This window comes from Centrocercus urophasianus, unplaced genomic scaffold (assembly GCF_019232065.1).
Source record: "Centrocercus urophasianus isolate 14NV4802_14NV808 unplaced genomic scaffold, USGS_Curo_1.0 seq_12, whole genome shotgun sequence".
Taxonomy (NCBI): Eukaryota; Metazoa; Chordata; class Aves; order Galliformes; family Phasianidae; genus Centrocercus; species Centrocercus urophasianus.
Window position 1 is genome coordinate 60,862,954 of NW_024884364.1, and position 27,440 is coordinate 60,890,393.

Sequence of the window (27,440 nt, forward strand, 5' to 3'; positions counted from 1 at the left end):
GTGAATGTGGGATTTTGAACAGAAGAGCTGGACTAGAGTGCAAAGACTGGCCCGACAGCCTGAAGAGCAACAGGACTGAAACAAGGAGACATGAAAGAAGAGAGAACACAGTGTATGATATTGCTCTTCGCATCGTATGATATCAAGACTTATGAGAAGAAATTAAATTAAAGAATTTGAGCCCTCTGTAGTGCAGATGTGGTATTCTGAGAGAGTCAGTTCTAGGTCTTGTGATGAGGAGGAGTGATATGTTCTAGAACAATCCTAAAATTAGAAAAACCACAGAGCTTGTTAAAAATGCCCATGCGCGTTTTATTAATAAAAACTAACAGTGCCAAGGTTAAACAAGTCAAACAATTATAGTCTCTTTATATTCCATAAAATATTACAGAAAAGTTTATTTGTGTTTCAATAAAAAGACTACTGTCTTAGAATAGGCAGCTGACAGTATTTGTGCAGTTAATTGTTTGTGAATAAATTTAAAAAGACTACCACCTGCCCTGAAATTCCTTTTATAAAAATGAACTATTAAAAATGATTGACAAATTTTGAGTTAAAAAACTTAAAACATTCTCTATATTTAATTTCAACTTTATAATAGATTACAGGAAGATGCTTATGAAACAAATACAAACATTTGTTTCAGTACATGTCTTTATATGATAGACTTATAAGTATGTAAACAACTATATAATAAAAAGTTTCCAAAGTCTGCCTGTAAGAAATCAGGCAAATTTTACCATAAGCAATAAATCATTCCAAACCTTCAAGACATTTTATATAGCTGCACCAGCTGGCAGTAAACATTTGCCAAAAGTTTGTAATTCTTATGTCCCGACATACAGTGACAAGTATATAAACTTGATGGAATCATAATGTTAGATATAATTTAAGGGAAAATTAGTTCACAACAACATTTCTGGAATTTAACATGTAAAAAAGTAGGACGTATCTTTCCTGTTTGGTTCTTTGGACACTGCATGGTTAACAAAAAAACACACTACTACATTAGCTTGCTATCCCTCGAAAGTGGTATAATCAAAATACACTCCAAATAAATTGCCATTCAGTGTATTCATTTTCCACAGAAGGACAGCATTTTATTTCTCAATGATGTGTCTACATTTTCTTTAGCAAACTTAGCAAGAACATTTGGGGGCAAAATCCATTTTCCTTCAAGTAAAAAAACAAAAACAAAAACAAAACCAAATAAAACAATAAACCAAAAACCCCTAAACCAAGAGTAAATAAAGGCTCTGCATTAACACACTGGTATCAAAAACACACATCCACACCACATTTAAAAATATCCTACATAAAACAATCCTCGCTTGCTTATCAGAGGTGCATTTCTAAACTCAGAACTGCTTACCAACACTTTCCTTGAGGGATGGGGCAAAGTTATTTGAGACTTCTCTCCCTAGAACAATTTATTCCTGAAGCTTGCTGAATTTTAACAAGTCTACAAGCAAAGGGCATCAGTCGTCGTCATCGTTTTCATTAAAATCGTCATCGTCGTCATCGTCATCTCCCACGTAAGAAACTGGTGTTTCAACTCTGGAGCCACTGTACTGAGATCCATTGGAACTCGTAGCCAACATCCCATCTCCACCATTGGAAAAGTCACTAAAACAAGAAAAGTCCAGTTGACAGTGTTTAATGATACTTCCCAGATTATGGTGCTTATTATCATGTGTCTTCTCCATCTCTTTAATGCCACTGCTACTCTGTAAATTAACAAATTTTGAAATGGTTCTTACTATGTTTCTTCCACAAGGTTGATATGAAATCCTTTCAAGAACTGCTTTCATAAATATGCTTTCTAGATTTCATTTGAAGTAGGTGCACTTAATGCCTAACAGCTATCTAAGGCCCAAAATGTTCTGTAGCACCTGACACAAGGCACCCCAACTGGATCCGGTATCTTCCAGAAGCACATCTTGATTCAAAGAATTCAAAAAATGAAGAATTCATAGCTTCTCTTGGTTACTATATGGTCAGCTACCATGGCTACATAGTATATTTTTAACTGGAAATTTCTTTTTCCTAGATGAATTATCTGTATCCAGAAGTATTCTCTTTCAGTAGTCAGAACATTCCTCATTACTTGCTGTTTTTCTGAAGTTTGCTACTGTTAACTTTATCTAGTTCTACATTCTTAGTTGCAAATTCTTGAAAAAACATTTTTCTAAAAATCATAGAAATAACATCTCCAACTTGACAAACACTCATCTTTAAAATTATTTTCAAAAATACTTTTACTCATCATTTTTAATCTACTTAACATGCATTATCAATCACACAAAATCTTGTTGCATGGAGCTAACTGAAAGGCTTGGGAGTCTATCATTCCATGAAGTGAAGCTTCTTTCAAAAACACAAGTTACATTTCTGCTCTTTAATCTTGATGAAAATGCTGTGCTTTGTTTTGGCTTCCCCTTTCATTTAACCTGGAAATGATGTTCAGCTAGCTAACTGCACACTTCCAAGGTTTCAAAGTTAAATGCAGTAGACCAAGAAAACTCCTTGGATAGAGCCTGCATCTGAAGCTGTACAAGGATGAAAGAATGGATGGGGTGGATGGGGATGATGTGTGGAAAGGAAATGTAGCACACCCTAGAAGCTTGCAAGGAAAATATATTCAATATGTCACTTTTCAAGTCATACATTCTATACATTCAAGTCGTATGTTTTATACATTTTTTCAAAAGAAAAATACCAAGATATACATCTAGCTAAAATTATGAAGAAACAAGTTCTCCACAATTAACTGTAGAGACAATTTCAAAAATAAAGAAAAAAGGAGATTTTCCCTGTTTTCCAAGTATGGAAACAAAAATCAATCTCCCACATAACTAAAAGGATAAAAGCAAGTGGATTTCTTAACTGAATTATCCTAGTGACACAAAGACTAGGATGAAGCCACTGGAATTGACATCTTCAGGCTTAGAATAGCTTTCTCAGGAGAGTTGACTGAATAAACATACAGCTTTTATTTGCATTGGCAGCAATTTTTGGCACCAGGCATGCTACACATCTTGTAGTTTCCTACTGCCATGAACAGGTAAATATATACAATAATTAAACAATAATTAATCACTACCCTTTTCCAACCTCCTAAGAAACGTTAAGTGCTAAGAGTTCTTGTGTTTCTCACTATGGTAATGAGCTACAATCAGTCTCTCAATACTCCAAAGTTGTTCCGGTTTTCTTTGGAAAACAGAATGCCTTAAAAGACCAACGCAATCACACTTTCAAAGTAAGCTTTATCCTTAGGAAGGACTTCCTTCCAACTCTAAGGAAAGGCAGACTGGTGAGGAAAAGCATCTTCAGGTAAAAGAAAGAAGAATAAAATGCTATTTCCTTGTCTAAAGATATCCCATCAGTACAGAAGTTTTTCTACTAACATGAATGACTTTAAAAACAGCCAAAAAACTAGGACTTCCTTAATAATTTAAATAATATATCAATTTCCCAAGGCACTGACAAGGCACTCTTACAAAAAGAGCCTACATAATCTGTAATTTGCACTCACCTCATTTTACATTGCCCAGACTGGATTAGTTGCATGATAATAGGATGAATGCAACTGGCCTTTGATATCAAGCTAACTTTCTATACACCATCAGACAAACATATGTCAGGTAATGAACACATATACATGTAATTTGCTCAGATAATTGACTCACTTCATTCAAGTGTTTTTAACAGCATTAAACATTTCAATAACATTTGAGTCATTTAACAACTCAAAGCTCACGAGAGAAACTTCTGATCAATGCAATGACAAAAAAACTTGTCAGTAGTTACTACATAAGGTAGTAATTCTCTTGTATGGCAAGAGAATAAAATATCAGTTAAGCTCTGAAATAGCATATATCTGTACAAGGTTACATAAAAGACGTGACTTGTCATTCTACCAGTGTATGATGTGGTCTGAAGTTCAAAGACAAAAATCTGTTTTGTGCTAGATACCAATAACCAAGTGAGAACTGTGCCCTGGTTAGGTCTTAGAAGTATCTGTTTTCTTGTCACAGACTCAAATCTAAATAAAATTAATACCTGCCTATTCAGTTTATTTTCCAATACTTTTAAAAAAGTTTCTTTGTTGACATTGTGAAGAAACACCAATAGTCAAATTAAAGCAATTGCCAGGGATAAACTTGAGCACACTCCACACAACATTTAATCAAAGCATAACTAGTTTCACAAAATATTTCAGATGAAGTTAATTTTTCTTCATGCTGACAGATTTTAAACATTTATCAGTAATTCCACCTCACCTGGCTGAAAATCTTGTGCCATTTGATGCAGAACCTGACGAAGATGTGACATATACACTGCTGATTGATCCCTGAGCCATTTCTGTAAAAACAAACATACAGATCTCAACACTTCGAAGCGCAATCACCTAATTCAGTAAAAATGCTTTATTCTTTTTGGAGTCCAGAGAATGAGTCTTGCAGCCAATACAACAAAACATATTGATGCCCTACACCCAACATTTCTTAATTAACAACCTAGTGACTGCAACATTTCAAAATGAATATGATTTTGAAGTGGACAAGCCAGATGTCTTCACTATTCTGTATATGGAAAATGAATAAATAAAATGAAGCCATGAGCAAGTTCACACTTACTACCTTCTCCCTTTGCAGATGAATCAACTACGAGTAATGTCCTCAAAAAAACCTCACCAAATTACATAATGAAAAGAATGCATGGAGCAATGCAAAAAGTGGTGATCTAAACAGCAACAATCTATTTGCTAAGAACGTTATTTATTCCCCAAAGTATATTAAAAAGCACAAACATCTGACAACTTATAAATCTACAGCATAAAACAGTGGAAATTAGCTGAAACATTTTCATGAGTTCATGAAAAAAAAAAAGAAAGGAAACTAAAAAAGAAGGAAAACAAAATAGTTCTTCTTACACTAACTAACCTGTCACATATGGTTCCAAAGCTTTGGGAACCAAACTCCTTGCAATTTTTAGGTCCTCTGCTGAACAGCTTCCAGATTCTAGCCCACAGGCCATTCCCATTCGTTTTAGTACTTCTATATCATCATGAATTTCAAAAGTATTGTCAAAATTAAATAGATACTCAAACCTGTAGAGGAAAAATGTCTCCATTAGCTTGAATTACTTTAACTATCTTACCAGACACTTCTAGTTTCAGGAATTGCAGAACTTCAAAAGCTTAACACAGTGTTAGTGACACACCTTCTTAAGTAATCACAATTTTCAAGATACATGTATTTGACAGCAAATAATTAAAAATCATACACAGTAACCTTAAATCAAAATTTAGGCTAAAATTAAACATAAGCTCAATTAAAATTAAAATTCTGCATACTATATAATCTTTAACACGTTTAACAGATGTTGAAAGTTTTGGTTAAACATTTAGTTAAATATTTTGCACATCAATAAATATTTCTCCTATTCCTCTCTTTTTACTGGCAACAGTTGACTGCTTAGCAAGCAATAATTTTTGGTTTTTTAAGCTTTATAGTAACCTAATAGTGCAAGCAGAAACCACTACTACATTCAGTCTTAGTTGAAAAACCTAGATTTTTGAACTGAAAGCAAGGAACAGCAGTTTTAAAAACAAAATACAGTCAAGTCTTCTGGCCGTACTTCAAGTTAGGGCCAAGCTGACACTCCTTACTAATGCAGCATTGTATACAACTTAAGTAGAACTGCCTTACTTGGCTTCTAAAATTTCTAGTTCATAAATCTTACATTACTAAATCTGAACACTATTATTCTTTCCATTACAAAGCTCTATTCAACATTACTAAGTTTAACTGCACGTTGGCAATCTGTAAAAGGCACAATTTATTTGTATTCCATTTGAACAAATACAGATTAATTCTTCATACAGAGTTAATACAGATACAGAACTCACAGCTGTACCAAAAGCCAGAGAGAAAGCTTTGTTAACTCACTTGTCATTTGAAATACTGCAGTCAATCACTGTTTTCTTGCTGGTGTTCACAATGATGAATGGCAAATGGATGACAGAATTGGAAGGTGGCGGTCGATTTGCCTGCTGTTCTGCCTGACGATTTCGCTGAACGAGGTTCTTGAAGGCAATTTGCTACAAAAAGCAATGGAAATATGGAACTCTGAATTAAAATTTCAAGATTCAATTAACCTAAAAAATCTCTGTGAGTACCACCAGCACATGAACAGAGAAGTGAATAAAAAAGGTTCACCGCATTCCTGAGCTTTAAGATGCAAGAAAAAAAACAAAAATCATAGCATTAAAAACATGATAAAAATTGAGGGGAAAAAAAAGCATTTTCTAATAATTTCGTCACTACAGATCCCTGAATAGAACTTTGACAGAGAGAAAAGACAACAACTGTAAAAAAGCAAGTTTCATACAGCTTCATACTTCCACTTTGTTTAGTATTCCCTACTAGCTATCACATTCCACAACAATAGTTGAATTAGTAAGACTGTATTTTTGCTGAAATTATATGCTTGAAACAGTTAAAGTTTGGGATGTGAGTGTCTGATATTACATTTCTGGAGCATTCAACTAAGATTTGTAATTTCACCTTGAATTTCCTCAGAATGGAATTTCCATATGAATGGAATGTTTGTATTTTAGTTCTTATGTTTGCCATTCTTTAAAATTATTCCAGTTAACTACAAAAACTCAAGTTACATTAACATCTTACACTAAGCTACCAAACTAAAAATACTATCTTTCTGGTCGGTCATGGAGTAAAATGAAATAAATGGGAATTTATAAAAAATAATGTAAATACAAAGCCAACAAACGCTGATAAATATCGGATAGTTGTAGAAATTGCAGATCCACAACTGTCTTTTCTTTCTGCATGCCTTCCCTGAGACTCTCATTCTTACTGCATACACAGCACAACTAATACACTATAGTGAACCAGCAGTACAATGACTGAGGCGATTACTGCTTCCTATAAAATACCAGGTGGAATCTGGGAAGTTCAAGTTGCCATTTAGCAACTGTTCCAATACAATTAAGCCACCTACACAGCAGGGCAGCAACATTCAAGAAAGGCAAGATAAAGATCATTACGAGAGATGACCTGTTACAGTCAAGCTATTTTATCTGAGGACTACTGCAGAAAAACATTCATTGGACAATTCCAAGGAGTACAATATCAATTACTGGTCCTGACAGCATAAATTCTCTTTAAACATACAACTACAGGGAAAAAAAAAACATCACAGCTCATAGAAAGTTGGTATCTTCGCCAGAAACAACAGTCAACACTGTGGTCCCAGTGCTACCTTTACCCCAAATCTCACTTCTAGCCTTCCGAAATGTTTCCCTTTCCCCACTGGCACAAAACAACAGGAATACAGATGTAAGTTACCTTGCCCTATAGACAAGAGTACCTTGACTGTACCTGTAGAATGAGTTCTTGTAGTTGAGATTGTTTTTGCTTTATTCTTTCAAGTCTTCTCTGTTTCTCCACCTTAAGACAGTGAACGAACTGATTAGTTTGTAGGTTTTAAACAGTGTTTCGTATCAACATTTTCTCCCCTTAAATTGTTTAAATAGCAGAGAAATGAAGGCAACAAGTGTGTCAGTCACTAATGTTCTGCAGAAGATGCAGAGACCTACAAAGTCTCACATCAATACTACTGATGGAAACTATAACAAAGAGAAGAGTTAGGACACCCAGGAATAAAGAATACAGAAGGAAGAGCATAAAAACATCTTTGTAAGTGGAAGCTATGCCTCAAAGAGTTACCCATATTCTGTGAGGGAGGCAAAAAGCATGTGGACCAGAATGATCTATTTGGTATATCCTGCTGATATTGAAGCTATTGGAGAAAAATGCTTAAAGAAACGAAGCTGCTTACATTCCCACAATATTAAGCACTAATTAGATCTGCTGTACTTTCTTCATCTGAACACAATAACACTGCTAACTGAAAGAAGGTTAGCAATAGCAAAAAAAAACCCAAAACATTTCATAGAATCATCCCCCTCTGTAGACAGATTCAAAAATGTTTTTCTCACTTGTCTTCTTCTACACAGCTTTTAAGTTCTACTGAAAAACTTACCAGGAATAAACACAAACACCTCATTCTCTTCTCACAAATTGATTTATTTAAATATCTTACATTCACTATCCTGCAAATGTGGGACTCTTAGGATGCTTATAAAGACAACAGAAAAATTCAGCCAAAACTCAGGAATGACACTCAGTATAAAACATTTAACTTCCAAGGCTTGTAGTAAGAAAATGCTGATGTATTTGCCTAACTATCAGAAACAAAAGTGACCTACAACAATAAAGAAGGATCATGCACTATTTGCATCTACTGATTGACATTTAACATCTATTGCTGCAGATGCATTACTTGTCTGGCATCTGAAGAAAACAGTATTCCTGACTCTTGATTACCACTAGTGTAATGTTGGAAATACACATTAATCACTCGCTTTGATTTACTTCTAATTAGAACAACTTGAATTACTTTAAAAAAATAAATAAATATTCAAGCAATCTGGAAGCTTAGATGCATATTCTGTAAATACAAATTAGAAAGAAAGTCAGAAGGGACCAAACTATTCTACTTTTTATCTCAGAAGATCATATGCACATGTAGAATAAAAACGAATTCAAGTTTTTAATCAAACAAATCCATTGTGAATTTCCCATACATTTACCTCTAAATTCTGACATTCCTGAGCCGAGTTTGTAGGTAGACCAATCCATTTGATTTCCTTCTTCTCCTTAGAGATAATGTTCATGGCCATGAGGACATTTAAGGCATCATAGACACGTCGTCTAATGTTCTTCTGGTCGTAAGCCTGCTGTAGACATAGTGCATTAATCAAAAACATACCTGACAAATGACAAAAACATTTGAAAATAAATACATTACAGCAAATGAGTAAACTTGGCTATTATCTGAGCTGTTTAATTTAGTAGTGGGAAAAGAAATCTAAGTCTCCCCATTCAGTTCACATGTAACTAGCCTCCCATATACTCACTGATTCATTTGGTGAAATGTGATCATCGGGGGTAGTGAATTCTGCAACCAACTCGTCTGCCACCTCATTGTATGAGGTGGTTCCTTTTCTTTGTACCTTCTCACAGACCTTCATAGAGAAATGACGTAAACCCGTGCCGCTCTTCTCTCCTTTTCTGTTCCGCTTCCTAAACATACATATAACACGTTGTTTAAGACGATTTGAACTTTGGAACACTTAACAGCTCTTTTTCAAATATAGACACACTGCTGTGAAAAGCCAAGCTCTTCCCTTTTTTTCTACTCCTCACCCTTCCCAACATGTTTTTGGTACGATTCCACCCTCTCCCTTTTAAAATTTAAAGTAACTAATGATTATCTTGCTGTTCAGACACACCAAACGAATGCAGTCACTGTATCTGGTTTTTTTTTTCCCAGTAAGGGTCAAGTTCTTAACTCAAATGATAATTCAGCATATACTCATTCAATCTGAAGTATATTTCTGGACATCCTCCAGCCAAACAGAAATGTGAAACTAAAAGCTGAGTCGCCTCAGATGAATTCCTATGCCCTTTCAGGAGCCGAATTCTTGAAAAATAAGTAATGTGAGAACACCTGTCAGTGTTCACAGAAACATCCCAGTTGCTTTTATGACATGAGATGACATCACTCTTGTGTAACTGCATCTGATTTTAGTACAGCACACTTAAACATTGAAGTGCTCCTGATTTGAAGGTAAACAGACTGTCTTTCCCATGCTGCTTTCCCCCATGAAGAGCGCATACGCTGTCGCAACAAACATTTAGAGCAAAAATTCTAAGTAACTTATTGATCCTCTGTAACTTTTATTTTGCTCACCCAGCAGACCACGGCGAAGAATCTGCAGTCTGGTTTTGTGATACAAAATGTGTGTTAGGTGTATGTGGACTTCCTACCAGGATAGTATTTGGCACTGAAGGTCTCTGAGGTGTACCGATAACCTACAACAAAGATAAAAATCATATGGAAAATAACCATAACTACCCCAAGATATTCAGATGCTGCATTATTCATGACGCATTATTCAAGAATAAAAAATGCTTTCTTTCTACATACTTGTAACAGATGATTTCAACTTAGACACGTTAGCAAAATGCCTTCAGACCACACATCACAGGGTTAAAACACTCCTTAAGCAATAATCATTTATATTTTATCCTTCCAAAATGAGCTTTTCATGCTTACTGGGTTTCTTACAATTGCAAAGAAAACAAAAAACCCTGCCAGACTACATCTGAAGATGCTGCTGTAAATTACTGTTAAAATATAAATGTACAGAACAAGATTTGAAAATCAGTAAAAGCTGAAAGAAAACAGTGCAGTTGCAAGGAATTCTCTCCTACAGGCAGCCTCTCTCACTGCAGAGCTGAAAACAAGAATACATTAGAAGTGAAGATAAAGAAAGGTGCGTCTTTCTTCCTCACTGAGAAACTACCCATAGTACAGCTATAGTTAGGCCATTTCTGAAAGAACATTTTTAAGAAGAGCTGGAATAAGCATCTTTCAGGCACGTTCTAAATGTCTGATCCCACTTGTTGGTTTTTTTGCTCTTAGGTAACTGGAATTCCTGCAGCTACCGAGGTGTGATTCTGCCAACAACCCTTTCACTAATCTCATGGAAAAAAAAAAAACCAAGTCTGGTTCACCAACATCTCAGAATGCCATGAAGACTGCCAGTGTGCCACTCACATAACACACACAATAGAGAGAACAGAGGAAAGCTAGTAGCCAATCTCTGTTTCTTCTAATGACAGAGGACTGGAAGAGATTACTTAACAGCCTGCTTGCAGAGGTCAAATTTAAAGGGTCCCCCTCTATGCCTTGGCTTCCCAATTCCACAAACACTCCCACCACCAGCCTGATGCTACATCCAGAATTCCTAAGATTGTGCAGCTGGATGAGAGGCCAAGCCAGCACAGGGGAGCAAGCAGAATTACAAAGCTCCGAGAAAAGCAAATCCGTTGGCAGCAGCAAATGCTGGAAATCTACTGTGCTCAGTACTACTGCTAAACATTGAGCAGTACAGAGTAAGTGGATAACCCCACAGGCTAACGTGGAAAACTGAAGTCTGTTTGGCAAATTCAAAACCTGCTCAGCATTCCATCTCAAGAAGTTTACAAACTAGCCAGAATAATACACTTTTATGCTATATGCTTTGAAAGCCCGTGCTTTCACATAAAGGGTATGGCTCAGATCTAAGTTCATGTATTATGCAAATAATATATGTGAGGGATAGAGAAACTAAGAAATTTTCTAAGTATCCGTAAGAAGTCTAACATTCCTCTTTAATACTGAAAAGTCTTCATATAATGAACAATCGTATGTTAAGACTGTTCAGTTTCTCTACGGAACACAGAGGAACAGATAAATCCCACAGGCAAAAATGAAATTGTTCAATGTGGGGTTACTTGCTTTTCTTTGTAAATAACTGTTTGAAATCCAATTACTGTCACAGTGACCACCAGGAAAAAAAGATCAGCAATTTTCTTTTTTTTTTGCTGAAAGTTGCATCGCCACCAGTTTTTAAACACAGCTTCCACGGAAGCTTAGAATTTGCACTTTTGGTTCCAAGGTCCTCTCTCGTTACACTGCTTCCAAACATCCAAGATTTTCTTTTCTGTATTTCAAGGACATGAAATGCAGAAATACCCCAGAATTCCAGAAATAACTTGTAAGCCTCTACTGGTAACTAAGTGAAGAATCTTGAACAAAGAGGATGTCGATATCAAGTGTCTTATTCAAAGCTAAACAAGTATGGACTGACAATTAAGGAAGACCCCACAGCCTAGAGTTTCAGATTTAGTGTAAGAATTATTTGATTCAGATTTAGATTCAGTCTAAGAATTATTTGGTATTCTTATTGTCTCCTTAAAAGAAATGCTGATAACCCTAGGTTACTCACGAGTTCACAGATGATCATAACTTTGCATAAAAATAACACTAAGAGCTCAGTAGAATGAAGTCACTGGGGCACTGGGAACATCCTAAAATGAAAGCTTACAAATGGAATCATAAGAGGACAACAGAACAAATATAGTTGGAATTTTAGGGAAAACAGAAAGGGAAGAGGCAAAGAATGAAGTCAAAGCAGAAATCCACTGTATCTCTACATTTTTTAAATGTTTTTGGATTTACGAAGAATGAGATTAAAATTCAGTTCCTTAAGAATAAAGAAGATCAAAAAATGGAAAAGAACAGGCATGACAGCCTTCACAATCCACTTCACTGTACTACAGCGCTGTCACCATTAACATTTTTCTCCTGAGAAGAAATAATACCAACTGAACAAGAATACAAGCTCAGAAAATTAAATCTTTAAGTATTAAAAACATGATTTTACCAGACAGATGTTAAAAAGTTGATCAGGGTCACAAGCAAACTCAATTCTTTACCAAGAAATTTTGCTTGTTGGCAAAAAAAAACAATTATCTCCTCAGTTTTCAGGTTTATAGCTTTTTCTTGCTATCATTCTGAATTATAAGGCCAGCATAATTTTATCCAAAAATTTTCTCTCAATATACACTTGAGATTGAACAAGAACTCCATCTCTTCTCTGCCAACATAAAAGTAAGCATCTTATTTTGTACCAATAACAGTCAATACAAATATGCTGATATGGGCCATCTTTTTTCTTACTTAAAATGTTTAGAATAACACTTAAAATGCTGACAAATTCTTCACTGCAAGCATGAATTTCACACAGTGATCACACTAAGAAAGACACCATGAAGAAAAGCAATTTCATGTTACTGTGCAAGACTGAAAGTACACGAGCATTTGTCAATTAAATGAGGTGAAGACAATTTACAGATGTATAATTAGTGCATATGCACACACACAGGACTGTAAACGTCTATTTACTCAACCTTCAAAGTTTAAAAAGGCATCAGATAGCTTGTCATTTCATTATCAAACCCTCGTTTTGATAACTTAAGAAAAAGTCTTCCATGTTACCAAAAAGAACGTTTCATTTTCAACATTAAACTCAAGTACACAGCCTCAAGTATACAGCCTCAGAGTAATGTCCAGAAGACAAACTACGTGCCACTGTGATATGCAGAAAAAACCATTCTCTTCCTACTGCTAGTTACTGCATTTAAATTAAAAGAATATCTAACAGCTCTGTACTTGGATATTTATTGATAAAATATCTCTTACTGAAGAGGTGAACTCAGCTAAACTCATTTTAATAAACTCTACCTTTCAAGCAATTGCTGGAGGCACTGAATTCACCACTGCTACTGGAAATGCATACAATGAATAATCTGCAGTTTCACTGACACTTCGTTAATCAACAATCTTTAGTCTATCTCGTATGGGACTCTTCAAATTATGTGAACCTCAAGACTTGAATGTAGATATTGCAGTTCAATTCAGGACATGGGAGAGTGTAGAGGTTTGTGGGTTTCTCATTGCTTTGCTTTTTTTCTTGGCTTGTTGGTTTTGCTCTTCTCCCTCGCTGTGCTCTTCAAATTGACAGTTACACCAGAGCAGCTCTCTGAACATGGTAACAATTTCAAAGTACAGCTGGTAAGCAGTTATAAAGATAGGACTAGAGGGACTAGACTTTCCACAACAGCTGTACAGTTGAAGTGCTACAGTTTATAGATTTAGGCAGTCTTCCTCCTTAGAGCTTAAGAGTTGGGAAAGGGGGATGGTAAACTGCTTTTGTATCAAGAAACTCAAACGTAAGACAAATTAACTTTCAGATCTTTACACAATACAGTTGCTTTCCATAAGATGGAAACCTTGAGACTTACTCTCTTCAGATCACCACATTTTAATTCTGATCACTACAGAAGTGGCTTCTTATAACCTGTGTATTTTCAACTTCATTATTAGATTCCTTGAATCCTAATTTCATACGCCTCACACAAAACAACAGTAAAAGTTAAAGCAAAAGGATACCTCAATTTAGAATAAAGAAAACTTTGCTTTCAAAATTGCTTTCAATTTTGTTGCACTTGACTTCAATCTCACTAAAAACGTGCTAGAAGAATTCATTTACATGTCTCTATGACAGATTTCAAACGAACATGTGAAAGAGCCACTGATTAGAAGTGGCAACACTACCAAAAAAGAAAGGAATCTGAATATTCAGGTATCTGCCTATTGATCTGAATGTCATTTTCTCATTTCCTTCTGCAAAAGCACATTTGTTCTAATTTAGTGAGTCTATTAAAGCTAGAAACATTTAGACAATCTGCACATGACAAGTGATACTGAATATCAGCAACTAAGATTTACAGCACGTAAGTTAAAAGAAAACAACACATCTCCTTACCACTTGCTGTGCAATGTTGACATTAGACCGTCCAAATGTTTTTGGCAGGAGCTGTTTTCCGAGTGTATTTACTGTAGAGGGATGAACAGCCAATAGAGAAACAACTCCTAAAAACAAACAGAAGTAGAAATCTGCATGTCAGCCAAACTGTATTATTTTTGCAATTCAGTTTCATAAGTATTACCAAGGCCTACTAACAGAAACTAGCTCTGAGCGCCACAGAGAGCCAAAATGAACGCAGCATTCATGCTCTTGAAGCAGAAAGAAATTAAGATTCCTAATATATTTTTCTCACCTTCCTTTTGTGTAATCATCTCAGTGATCTAGTATGAGCATGACTTAACTCCTTACGGTCCACTTATTCTGCCAATGCACAGTAGTAGAGCTAACAGGTTTATGATAGAAGGCATATTCCCCTCCTCTTCAACCCACTTCTCCTTAGTGGCTACCAAAGTCTTTTGCATAACCACTTAAAAACCATGCCCAATTCCCCAGCATCTGACATACCCTTCTGAGGCATGCTGATCTACAAGAGATTACATTTGTTTAGCACGGACTTTCCAACAGAGTAATTCCAACCTTCCTCTTTCTCCTAGGTGATCCCTTCCAGCTGGAGAGAATTAAAGAAGTCTACAAGAAGCCAGAATATGAGCAAAACACATGTGAACAAATGCAGACCAACCCTGAAGGGAAAACTGTTATTTTCCTGTTCATAAGCTATCCACAGTTGCCACTGATGGTTACGTTTTAACTACATAAGACAAAAATACAACATCAGGTATCCTTCGAAATCTGATGTTCCAAGACAGTCATGTCCCTGTCTCCGTCCCCCTTTACCCCCCCAAAACCCAACCAACAAAAAAATGAACAATACCACAAGATACCAGGAAAGATTCATGGGGCAAACAAGATTAGAGGTTTGACAGTTCTTTCCCTCAAATCTCTTTTAAAGGGGCCAATGGAGTTAGAAGGGCACGGCACAGCTTCCTTTGCCTTTCTTTTTCCCATTATCTCATACAAAGATAGTCTGTGATCAGTCCATGATACTCTCCAATGAATGCACTTAATCAACTGAAAGTTGAAGAAAACTCAATTCTGAAGGCCTTGCTTTCCCAAAGGCTTGTACTTCCTAGCTGCCATTCCTATACCATGACAAACTTGACAGCTTTGCACCAGAATCTACTGTTGGTCCCACACACAGCTTCTCGGGATGCTACAGTCAAGGCAAGTCCAACCCACAGCCCACAGACTGTCTGTGGCCACACACAGCTCACACTGCAGCCGCCCCCTGCCCTAAACTATTGTGGTGGTGGTTCTGCCCCATGGAGCAGCCCCCAGTCTAGGGCAGCTGGCCCAGCACAGCCATCACTCAGCACCAATTGAATATTGGTACACTCTTAACCCCATCCAGGATGAAACTAGGGCACAGGATGCAGTGCAGTGCCAGCTCAAGTGATGGCAACGAAGTTTATGGGTTTTGATACACTGGCTGAGCACGGTCCTGTGAATAGAGAAAAACATGCAGCCACGCTTTCTGCTGTGATAAATGAATTTGAGAACAGATTTCAAGATTGCCAAGAGGAGAATCAATTTTTTTGTTTAGTTGCAACTCCATTTTCAGTTGATGTAAATCACCTCAATCTAAATCAACTAAATCAAATTCATAGGTGTGAGTTTTCAAATGGAACATACAGAACTGCAATCTATAATCTGATCACGTCTACCTACTGGACTTTCAGAAGCTCTCTCTTAGCAGAGAGAACATATCCCTCGCTTCATAGTCACACCTTATTCATGTCACCACTTTTGGCAGTATGCACATTTGTGAACAACTAAACTCTATGATGAAGCACAAGAGTAAGATTTCATCTGACGAACCTCTGACGAACACTTGGAGAGCTCACTGAGAACTGCCATCGAACCTGACAGATGCGTCAGTGTCACAAAAACAGGGTCGTGTATCCCACCAGCACTATGCTTTTGTTATTCTCCTTTGTATGCTTTAAATAAATAAATAAGTTTTGTTACTTATACACATTACCTATATTACACATTTTATGAGGGCTGTTCCAAAAGTAATACTTCCCAAGTTATGATGTTGGCCCACAGTGTCAGAGGCAGATGATGGTGGTACGGCAGCAGAGGCTGAACCTTTGACCAATATTGTTCTTTACAGAGAGAGTGGTGAGGTGCTGGAACAGGCTGCCCAGAGAGGTTGTGGATGCCCCTTCCCTGGAGGTGTTCAAGGCCAGGTTGGATGGGGCCCTGGGCAGCTTGGTCTAGTGTTAAATGTGGAGGTTGGTGGCCCTGCATGTGGCAGGGGGGTTGGAGATTCATGATCCTTGAGGTCCCTTCCACCCCGGGCCATTCTGTGATTCTGTAATATCTGTTACATGCTGTTGCTGTGTGACAGATGGCAGCAAAGGGCAGCTTGACACAATGGTGGATGAAGCAAAAGTGAATCACTGAATTCCTCCATGTGGAAAAAATGGCATGCACTGCCATTCATCTACAGTTGCTGACTGTTGACATGGAGATCAAACAGTGGATGTGAGAACAGCGAGGTGCTGAGTAGTGCATTTCAGCAGCAGAGATGGCAGGTTGCTACAGGATTGTTACAAGCACAGCATGCAGGCTCGTGTTCACTGCAAGTGAAAATGCATAGGTAATAGCTGTGACTGTGTTGAAAAACAGCATTTTGTAGCTGAGAATTCAATCCACTAAACAGTGCTACTGTGCTCTCTGTACCTCTGTAAATTTCCATGGAAATAATTAGGATGTATTACTTTCAGAACAACCTCCACAGATGCAGCCCCAGACAATTTCTCTTCACTCAGTGCAGCCCTGAGGTTAGACACCCATGCTGCAGCCTGTCACTCTCACATATTAACTAACTTTTAAATGCTCTTTTATAGAGTCAGCAGCTATCAAGCTTGCAACAGTCTGTTACACCTTTCTGTTCCTTCAGTGCTCCTTTGAGTTCAGACACCACTATCTGGCTTTTTTTTTTTTTTTTTGTCTTGCTCCTTGCAGAATGCTTGAAAATGATATAAACTACTCCAACTACAAGTGCCTGCCTATCTTCTGCTCAGCTTTCTGCCAACGTGCCTTTTTTTAAACCTTCTCATTGCTTGAAAGACGAGAAAGCTAACTGGAGGTTCCACTTCCAGTATAAAAGTTGTAACATCTTTATCAAGTTAAGAATTCTTGTCATCTGATCTCTAACTGTACAGAGCCCTCTCCTTACCTCTGATGCTGCATGTACACCTTCGAGCTCTCCTGCTGTTTGAGACTTGTTTTTGCAGGAGACAGAGACACATTACCCATGAAAAAAGGATGCCATATGTTATTGTACAACTCTGCAGCATATTTTCTATTTTATTCTCTGTTGATTTCTAAGTAATTCTTTAAATTTAATTTGCTTGTTCCCCAACAGACACTAATTTCATGTTTCCATAACGTAACTTACAAGGACTTTAATAACTGCTCTGAATTGTAATACCTCACTTAGGGTCCTCATTACATCTGGTTTGGTTTTCATCAATTATTAACCCATAGGAGGACTGCCCCATTCTCTGACACCTTAGGTTCTTTAACAGGCTGATTAAAGCCTGATAACTTTTTTTTTTTGACCACTGCTTTCAACAAATCCAAGGGCATCACACTGATTAGATAACCCTTATCCACATGCTTGTTGATTCTTTCAAAGCATGACTTTGAACAAAGATATAACTCTCTAACTTCCCTTTTTTCCCACCTTGTGGAAAAGCATTAGCTCCTCCTCATTATCACATTTACCAGTGTGTTTCCTAATTACTTTATATGTTAGAATCACACTGGGTGAACAAAACAGAAGTACCTTCACTAAGTACTTGTAGAACTCACAGGTAAATATTTTTTGGTCAAATTACTAACGTGGTTAGAGTAATGAAGTGCATGCATGATGTGTAAGGAGAAGCTGAGGAAGCTTGATGCATTCAGCCTGGAGATGATTAAGGCAGGAGAAGATGTGTGCTTGTAGTGATCTAATTGTCAACTTTGAATGTCAAATGGGTAGTTACAGAGATGCACAGCAAAAGAGGCAGCTGTCCCCAGAAGCTGCACAGAAAATTCCAACTAGATGCCAGGGAAAAAACATTCACAATGAAAACGGCAACAGGTTGCCTAGGAAGTTCCCTGCAGTTATATAAAATTTTCAGTTACTCAAGGCCCCATTCTTTGAAGTTGCCCCTGCTTTGATCATTAGGCTAGATTAGATGGCCTCCAGCTTCCTTATATTATTCATAAAATTCTACGAATACAGTTATCTTGCAGCTACATCACCAGCATGAAGGGAATAACCTACACTATGCTTCTTTAAGGTTTTTAAGAACAGTGATGTTTTTGTGGCATTGTGCTACGGAACCAGCCTGGCCCCATCCAGGAACTGCAAAGTACATTTGTCTGTATGTACGAACTGATTGGCAAGGACACACAAACACAACTGGAAGAACAGTAACACATGCTTCAGTTCTAAGCAAAGTCAAAGTCAACTCATGAAAGGTAACACATTTAACATTAAAGCATAATAGCTCATTTTATTTATTTTTTAAGCATTTTTTAAGAAAGGGTGTTTTCAATTTGTGTCTGCCTAGTGTATCTACTAGTTTCTTATTTACCCGATGTGCACTTTTCTAAAAATCCAAATGCACTTTTTTCCGAAGGCTCGTAATACTCTGGTTTCTGGGTGGAGTGGGGAAAGTTGTTTAAGTACATAAAGCAGAAATATTTTTTTAACTTAGCTTTGAAGGTGACTGACAGCTCAGTTTCTCAAAGGAATTTTACTAATCATTTGTTAATTACTGTTACATCAATTAGTGCAATCCAAATAATCTTCTGTTTTACAGCCAAGAGACAGCATCCATACCAGCATGTAAAATCTGGAACAGCATGTTAGCAAACAGTTCACCTGGCACCAACTCTTTTTACTTTTCAAAATGTTTTATTAATACAGCTAGGTCCTTATTTTCTTTTATTTCTGAGGAGACAAAGACTTCAAAAACCACAGTAAAAGGCCATTTAAAGCATAAAAGAAGTTATATTGAAAGACAAAACTTTACCACCTAAACTCTCAGACTCTCAAATTTTGTCAGTATGGAAGAAAACTCTAAGCAACTTACAAGCAATCATTAAGCCCAAATGGAAGTAGAACTTCACTCCTGTACAGTTATAGAATGCTTCTATACATAAGATAATGATACAGACGGGATCAAGGAGTAATATCACATAAAACTTGAACAGCAAAAGCAGCAGCATGCTTTAACAAAACATTGTATTCACCTGTCTACAAACATTTCTAGGTAAGCGCTTTCCTCACAAAGAAAATGTGTTTAATTGCCTGTTTCAATTACTCGTTTAATTTAGGGGAGAACTCTTGAATCTTTTCTGGCTTATAAAAACAAACCCAAAAATTCTCCCAACAACAGAAATCATTGAAAAAACTAGTCAGTTTTCTGATAACGCAGTCTTTAACACATTAAGTCTTGTAAATCTGTCCCCTAGCATAGGAACAGTAATGTGTATGATTGTTTTTAGAAGGTAATTTTGAAAGCACTTTCTCAATTATCACATGCCAAAAAAATATACAGCATGAGAAAAAGAATGGTTTTCCTGCGGTCAACGTAATTCCTACCACTTCCTTCCACAGTTGCAAACTCTCCAGCAGACCAGTTTGTAAGTAAACACTCTACAAGATTGAAGGCTAGGTGCTGAGCAAAAGGGTTATTTTAAGAAAGGTCTAAAGAGAATTAACCTCACAGATGACATTTTGCAATACAACCACTTAAACTACTCTTAAGAACTGCATAAACTTTTGGTTAGATTCTATAAGCTTCGAAATCAATGGCTTTTAACAGAGCAGCTGAATCTAGCTGAGGACAGCCACACAGCTTGGAAGACAGCAGCATTACTAAGCCAATCTCAATACAAGTCACACAAGTTATTTTTATTTTTTTTAAAGCCAGCATTAGTATCAAGAAGCTGATAAAACTAGAGCAAGAGAGTTGGGGAGACCAAAAAAGACCAATGAGACTTTCCATGAACCAGATGGTTCCAAGAAATGACACTGATGATAACGATTACCACTTTCGAGAAGGCCAAGTGCCATTTGGAGTATAACATTCCAAATTTTGGAATTATAAATTTTTAAAGAAGGCACAGTACCAGTACTTCTTAAGATGCAAATTACTGATGTAGGATTACATGAAAATTACAAGAACTCTCTGGAAAGTGTTGTAGCACCTGATGTTAGCATCTGTCTTCTGTTTGTGGATTTTCCTGGGTTAGAAGAGATAGGAGGAGAAAGACTGAATTCTACAAAATCATTACCAAAATTCCTTAACGTCACCATTTTGCAAAGCAAACACAGACAAAGATAATTTGTGCTTTGAAGCAAACCAGTCATTAACTGCACAACCTGCTCTTTTCTCTCCAGCGTGTCACACCACCCCCACGTTGGTCTCTGTAGGAAGCTGTCAGAAAAATTATTTAGTTTGGAAACAGAAAGTGACCAGGGTCTCTTATATGAATGTAAATTAGCTTAACTCCATTCTCATTCTTTTGCAAAAGTTCTTTTTCCATTTACAAAGCTCTGGGTTACCAGACTGTAGATTTTTCTCAGGGCTTTTTCAAGTCATGGGACTTATTACAGATATGGCTATACTGTTCTGAAATACTTGACACTAAAGTCGCTGCCACAGGCTCTACTTGTATTTGTATCACCTTCAACTAGTTCTCACTTGATGCTATCCTACTTAGCAAAAGTTGCATTTGGCAATTATAGCCATGTAGTTGACCACTCAATAGGTGGTTAGTGGGACCTCCCACTAATTTCAGTCGGACAGCTGGTGACATCAGGCAGTAAGAACACAACCAGGTAACCTGAGGAAAGTCCTCTGCTTGTTTACACAGTATTGCTGCACGGGCAGCAACAAAAAAAAAAAGTCTAAAAAAACATCCTGGAACGACAAGATAGCTTATCAGCAACCTAAGTTTTCTGTACGAACTCTAGGGCAGATTTCCTCCTTCTGCCTCTTCCTCAAAGTGTCATCATGGCAGTAGGAAAGTGTACTTGAGCCTCAAACCCATAAAGCTGCCTCAATACAATGTGATGTACATAGCGCCTGACCATCTCTTTCAACCTCAATTCCAGATAGAGATAAAGGGGAAATCAAATGCCAGGCATTTCTCACGAGGACTATTTACAGTCTTTTCTCGGCATTTTGTTCTACAAAAGCTACCTCCAATCAGCGAGTCTGAACCGCTGCTTTCATAAATGTGAGACCATTATTGAAAACACCGCTAGGGTGAAAACATAAAGTGTCACGTAAAGAACCATTTATCCAGTCCACATCGCTTAAGAAAATCATTTCTTATCACAAAAGCATCAACTTGATTAGCTTTAGGTTATTACTGATCACATATAAACATATAGAATAAGCAGAAAGGGTGTTCTTAGAAGATCTGGTAATGAAGACAGGTGACAAGCAAATTCTGGGAGCTCCTCAGGCTTCCTTAGAAGCTGCAGTCTGGAACTTCTCTCTTGCCACCACAGACAAAATATGATTAGTTACATGCTAATCTTCAAAAAACATCAAACTACTTCTGAAGGTTTCAACCTACTGTAAGTTCTAACAGGGCACGTAGATGACTGCCTCTAGTTGGGCACCAAGAGTGACTTTTCGTATTGAGCAGATCACACTGCCTAAGATATTGTTCTCAAACAGCAATTTGGAAATCTTTTACAAAGACATCAATCTTCCCTTACGTAATACTACAGTATCTAAATGCTTACTAAACTTCTGAAATCAATTAATGCCCTTAGCTAATTCTTGCCATTCTTAGATATGACTAATAATTTATCCCTCATATTACCAACCAGTCTTTCCAAGTCTGTTCAAATAAATGCTAAGACCTACTCTTAAATTTCTTGGATTTTCGTTGGATTTTTTTCAATATCCTTCCTACTATCAGATACAGTTTTATTTTCCAACTTGACCTCAGATAATAACAATGGTTTGGAACTGTCCGCAATGCCCAGCATTCCATAATCAATAGTGAGACACATGTTTGCTAAAGGGTACATCCCAGGCTCCTAAATAGATCTCTACTTCTGTTCCAGAAGCACAATTCCAAACACGGTCAAAAATCAGGGAGTTTGATCTCTCTGTATAAAATTAACAGTTATGTTACACTGAAAAAAAGCTTCTTGTCATTTAACAAGTCATTTCAGTTAAACAGTGCTGAAAAGAGCTTACATACACCTTAAAAATTGATATACTTGACTTCAAGTTTTTAAATTGATAAATTTGAAATGAAAACCAAACACAAGTTCCTTATGCCTACATAGCATGAAATCTTATATTAACTATTAGGAAAACAAAAGGAGCTAAAGACACCTTGACAAGCACTTGCTGGTTATGTACCAATAATGCCACCTACTGGCATGACAGATGATGCAAATTTTATTTTTCACTGATTTTAAAAGTAACTGAAGAGCATTATCTTCAATAGAGCATTAAATAGCATTTGTTCTCACTTCCTCTCACCTCAACCAGATGTTTTCCTTCACCACATATCCTGACAAGCAAGGGGTAGGATTAGAATTGTATTCTTTAATACTGACTCTAATTTGATCCTAATAACTGAGTCTAGAATGCAGTAGTCTTCTTCATAATACAATCTCACTGAACAGCAGCATTTACAGACTTAGAAAGTTAACTGCCAAATAGATTTTAGAAGACAGACATGTAATGAAGTTTTATTGGTTAGGCTCCTATTAAAAATTCTTTCATTTCCTCCAATACATACGTAATTACTAACTCTAAAAATGAATTCTAATCCTAATAATCAGTTGAAGCCCATGTACAGGAAGAATTTGAGCAATCTTCAGTTTAAGCAGTGAGTCAGGTCGATATTTCAAAACAAACCCAGCAGATAACACAACTATGTATTTTTTTCATTTTTAATCCCAGAATGGAAACAAATTAAAATAGCAAGCAAAGTATCCAAATCATGTTATCCTTGCCTCATAACTTCAGAGGTAATGGCCTCAAATTGTACCAGGGAAGGATCAGGTTGGGTGTTTGGAAACTTCTTCTCAGGAGTGGTGAGGCAGTGGCACAGGCTGCCCAGGGAGGTGGTGCAGTCTGTCCCTGGAGGTGTCCAAGAACCATGTGGATGTGGCACTGAGGGACGTGGTCAGTGGGCATGGTGGGGGTGGGCTGGCAGTTGGACTGGATGATCTGAGAGGACTTTTCCAGCCTTAATGACTTTATGATTCTCTAAGCAAGCAATTTTGATCAAGTCACTTCAGAACCTAATCCCACAGTTCATCTGTGCTCTTGTCCTATCTTTGATAAAGGGATATCTCCCTTTTGATTATCAGCAAAAAAGAGGTGATACAGCTATAAATCACAGTATGGGTGTCCTTAGAGCTTCACTTTAGTTCACAGTTTACATTTCTTAAAACATTGTTTCTGACTACAATGATTTATTAATTTAGAAGAAAAAATTATGAACAAGATTAGGAATGCCCTCCCTGAATACAGGATAATAAGCATCTAAGTCTTTAGAGAAAAAAAAAAAGGCAACTGGCTATTTTGATATGAGACACAGAAACTTATGTGTTCAATGGGATTTAGCATTTCTCCACACTGTCACAAGCTGACAGTAAATACAACAGCACAGGCCAAGCAAGAGCTATAAGATCATCTAGCTTTATAAGATTATCAACGGAAGGGTGGCTGAATACCACTACCTTTCCCTCTGTGTGTTAACTCACCATCAGAGACACTAGCAAAGCTGCTTTTTTGAAGTGCCTGGCATTGTCAGGATGTCCTGAAACAAACACATTTACATCATATCTTCTTCCCATTAAACTGCTTGGGAGCAGGGCTTTAATAGAAAACCATCTTCATGGCTACCAAGCACACGTGTCAAAACCTTTCACGGTGGCACTTGTGCCAAATCAAACGCTGCTGACTGGTGTCTGTGGATTTGTGCCATGAAAACCCTATCAGACTACAAGTTCAACAGACCTGGTACTTAGCGTGAAAGCTGCTCTAAGATGTAAATTTCATGCCTCGTCTCCTTAAAGACAAGTCTTCCAGGAGAACATGGACTTTCTCATCAGGACCCCCCAGGATCCAGACACACTGAAAACCTGCATTAGTTGTATCTTTTCATCCAGGGACTGGTAGCATCCTGAATACCAAAGATACTCCACAAAGTGCTGTCCTTTTTAGGGTTAATGAGGTGCTATGTTTCCTTAAAGGAAATACACAAGAGCTTGGGCAAACAGAAGTGAATTTAGAATGATTTCTGAATAGACAACCTTCTACCACATATAAAGATCAATACCTCTTACTGCATGCTAAATATGTTTTTAAAGCATGAGGAACATCAACTTAAGGGCATTTTACAGGTGGTACTCAAAAATCACTTGCAAAACAGATGTTGTAAAATTAACATTTTTACTTATTTGGACTATTTTATTAAAATAAATAAAGTCCAATATTGCTTTAAAAACAAAACTTGTTAGTTAAATCAGTGCGGGTAGAAATCCGAAGTTTTTCAAGTTGTAAAAATAAATGCTTAAAAGAGTTGGCTGAAACTTGAAGGAATGGTGTGGAGCTGCTGGAGGGGAGGATTAGGGAGATTCTTAACCTGGGGGTGACTGGCAACTGGAACACATTCCTCAGGCCAGTGATCACGGCACCAATCTGGCAGTTTAAGAAGCGTCTGGACAAACATTCAGTTATACAGTATGATCTTTGGGTGGTGCTGTGTGGAGACAGGAGTTGGACTCAATGATCCTTACAGGTCCCTTTCAACTCAGGATATTCTACAATTCTACAATTCTATGAAACAGGATACAGAAGACTAGACTTGAGATGCCTTGAACTGGACTACAGGTTAATCTGAGCGTGAGGGCAATCCATCAATGCACAAAGTCAATGGACTTGTCAACATGGAGGTTTATGAGAACACAGATAAGAAGCAGCAGGTGAGTCAGTCCAAATCAACTTTGCCCTACTTAGTACAACCTACCAAAGCACTCCATCTGTTGCACACAAATAAACCAGACTATCAGCATTTGGATGCAACAAAGAAAAACAGCCATTCCACCAAAATCTACTGTGAGATGACTGTGAACCACAAACACAATGTCGCACTGAGAAATACTGATACCTCCATAAAAACATGGCCAACGGTTGAGTTGGAACTATATATACAATTTGGGTCACTTGTGTTAAAGAAGGCTGATGAATGCAATAAAAAATGGTTAGACGACTGACCACGCAGAAAATCCAGAGGACATAGTATACATCTGATGACTAATCTAGAAAACAATCTGGCCAGCCAATCAAACTAGAAGCTTAAGATACATCATTGCTCTTTACAAAGAACAGGTAAACACACTGGAGAAAAGTATTAGACTGAAAAATAACACTGCCATCAGCAAATGCATGAACTGGCAAGAATACATTTAACTGGAAATCTCACTATGGAAACATCCCATAAGAATACAGAGAAGAAAAATCTGATTTTCATACATAGCATAATCAATTTACAAAAGATTATATGACATAGCTGTCTAGAACTGTAGACAACTGGAACTCACTGTATTCTGTTTTCTTTCCCAGTTATGTTGAACGTAACAGACAGCACATAACTCTTCTAATGTTTAGATTTTCTTAGTTTTCCGAGCCTACATATCCAACTGAAGTTTATAGCCTGTTTTATAAAACTGCTTGATTATATTACACTGTCATACAAGCACAGCCACTACGAGCGAGTCCAGAACGGTTCTGTTCAAATTATTATTTCAGACAGAATTGCATTAGTATGAATGCAGTATCATATAAACTGTCAGAACCTCTCTCAAACTACTGCACTCCTACATTTTTCCCATTTGTTAGAACATACTGCCCCAGAAGATGTATTTGGCCATCACAGCCTGCACACTTACATCACAGCTATTCTAATGTGAAGATCAAAATGCAGAATGGCAGTAAAACCACAACTGAAACTGGTCTTAATTAAAATATAGCTTGTTTGCTGAGCACGTAACATATAACTTAAGAAAAGCTCTACTAAAGCTAAGAAAGTAGATCAAAGCCAGTAACAAGCATAACAATCAACAATCAAGTAACAGTCTTACTAAAAATTGTGTTCTTACCTTTTCCAGGACTTAGGTTTTGGTCTATAAACACCTTAAGCTCTCCATTGGCTTCAATTAGTCCAGCCTATCAAAGAAAGTAACTTTTATTAAATTGACAAACACTGACAGCCTTTTATCGTCAAAGAGGGAAGAAATCACACCAGAAGACTCTGTTGCCACCACTCACATTTCCTCACTAATCTGCCACTTATGTAACCACACTGCTTGTGCTATAATATTAGCCAAACTTCAAAATCAACTGATTTTTATAATTACCATGTTCCTAAAAGCAAGCAGAAAATCAGTTTACACATACCTTGCTATTTTGTGTTCTAAGTTTACGAGGGTACATGCAGTGTCTTAATAGATAGCTGAACACCTTGCTAATTAGAACCACTAACATCTGCGACTGTATATTGTACTTTATAACAACTATCAACCTGCCACTGAAATCATGGCAGAACCAACAGAGGTGCTAAGTGCCTTATGTCACACTAAACAGAAAAATGGCATTAAAAACAAACACCGTTTGTTCTTCTTCTTTTTTTTCTTTTTAGGGATAAGAAAGCAGAGCTCTTAAGTGAAGGATTTCATCCAAGTGTATCAAATAATCAGCACCCTTTGAGAATGCTCAGTAGAAGCTATTAAAAATATATACTATTAATTCTGGATAGAAAATGCATGATGCAGTAACTCCTTGTCATCTTCAGACTAAGCAGTCCTGAAGGAAGAACAAATGCAGGACACACAGACTTTTTCCATTTAGAAAGAACAGTAAAAAATCCAACATTTGTACTCATCACAGTATAGCAAGTGGTGTTACAGAAGCTGAAATGTCCCTAAACTGTATCTTGTGCACTGTCAGTACTTGAGGGCTACTGCAGAGAGAGACAATTAAGTGCTCTGCTGTCAGTCAGCAGCAAAACT

General features: G+C 37.1%; 1 protein-coding gene across 3 annotated transcripts in view; it reads right to left on the reverse strand.

Moving 5' to 3' along the window:
* Positions 1 to 291: 291 nt before the first annotated feature.
* The window catches only part of TFDP1 (transcription factor Dp-1), a 41,017-nt gene continuing 13,868 nt past the window's right edge, over positions 292 to 27,440 (reverse strand). For 2 of the 3 annotated variants that reach the window (XM_042810846.1, XM_042810847.1), the window contains exons 3-12: positions 26,532 to 26,598; positions 14,312 to 14,418; positions 9,847 to 9,968; positions 9,011 to 9,176; positions 8,684 to 8,830; positions 7,410 to 7,478; positions 5,955 to 6,106; positions 4,947 to 5,113; positions 4,284 to 4,365; positions 292 to 1,626 (exon numbers count right to left, since the gene is read on the reverse strand). In XM_042810846.1, coding sequence (XP_042666780.1) covers positions 1,479 to 1,626; positions 4,284 to 4,365; positions 4,947 to 5,113; positions 5,955 to 6,106; positions 7,410 to 7,478; positions 8,684 to 8,830; positions 9,011 to 9,176; positions 9,847 to 9,968; positions 14,312 to 14,418; positions 26,532 to 26,598 — 1,227 coding nt within the window. In that variant the 3' untranslated portion in view covers positions 292 to 1,478. The remainder of the gene's footprint in view (positions 1,627 to 4,283; positions 4,366 to 4,946; positions 5,114 to 5,954; positions 6,107 to 7,409; positions 7,479 to 8,683; positions 8,831 to 9,010; positions 9,177 to 9,846; positions 9,969 to 14,311; positions 14,419 to 26,531; positions 26,599 to 27,440) is intronic. The other variant, XM_042810848.1, reaches the window with a different exon arrangement.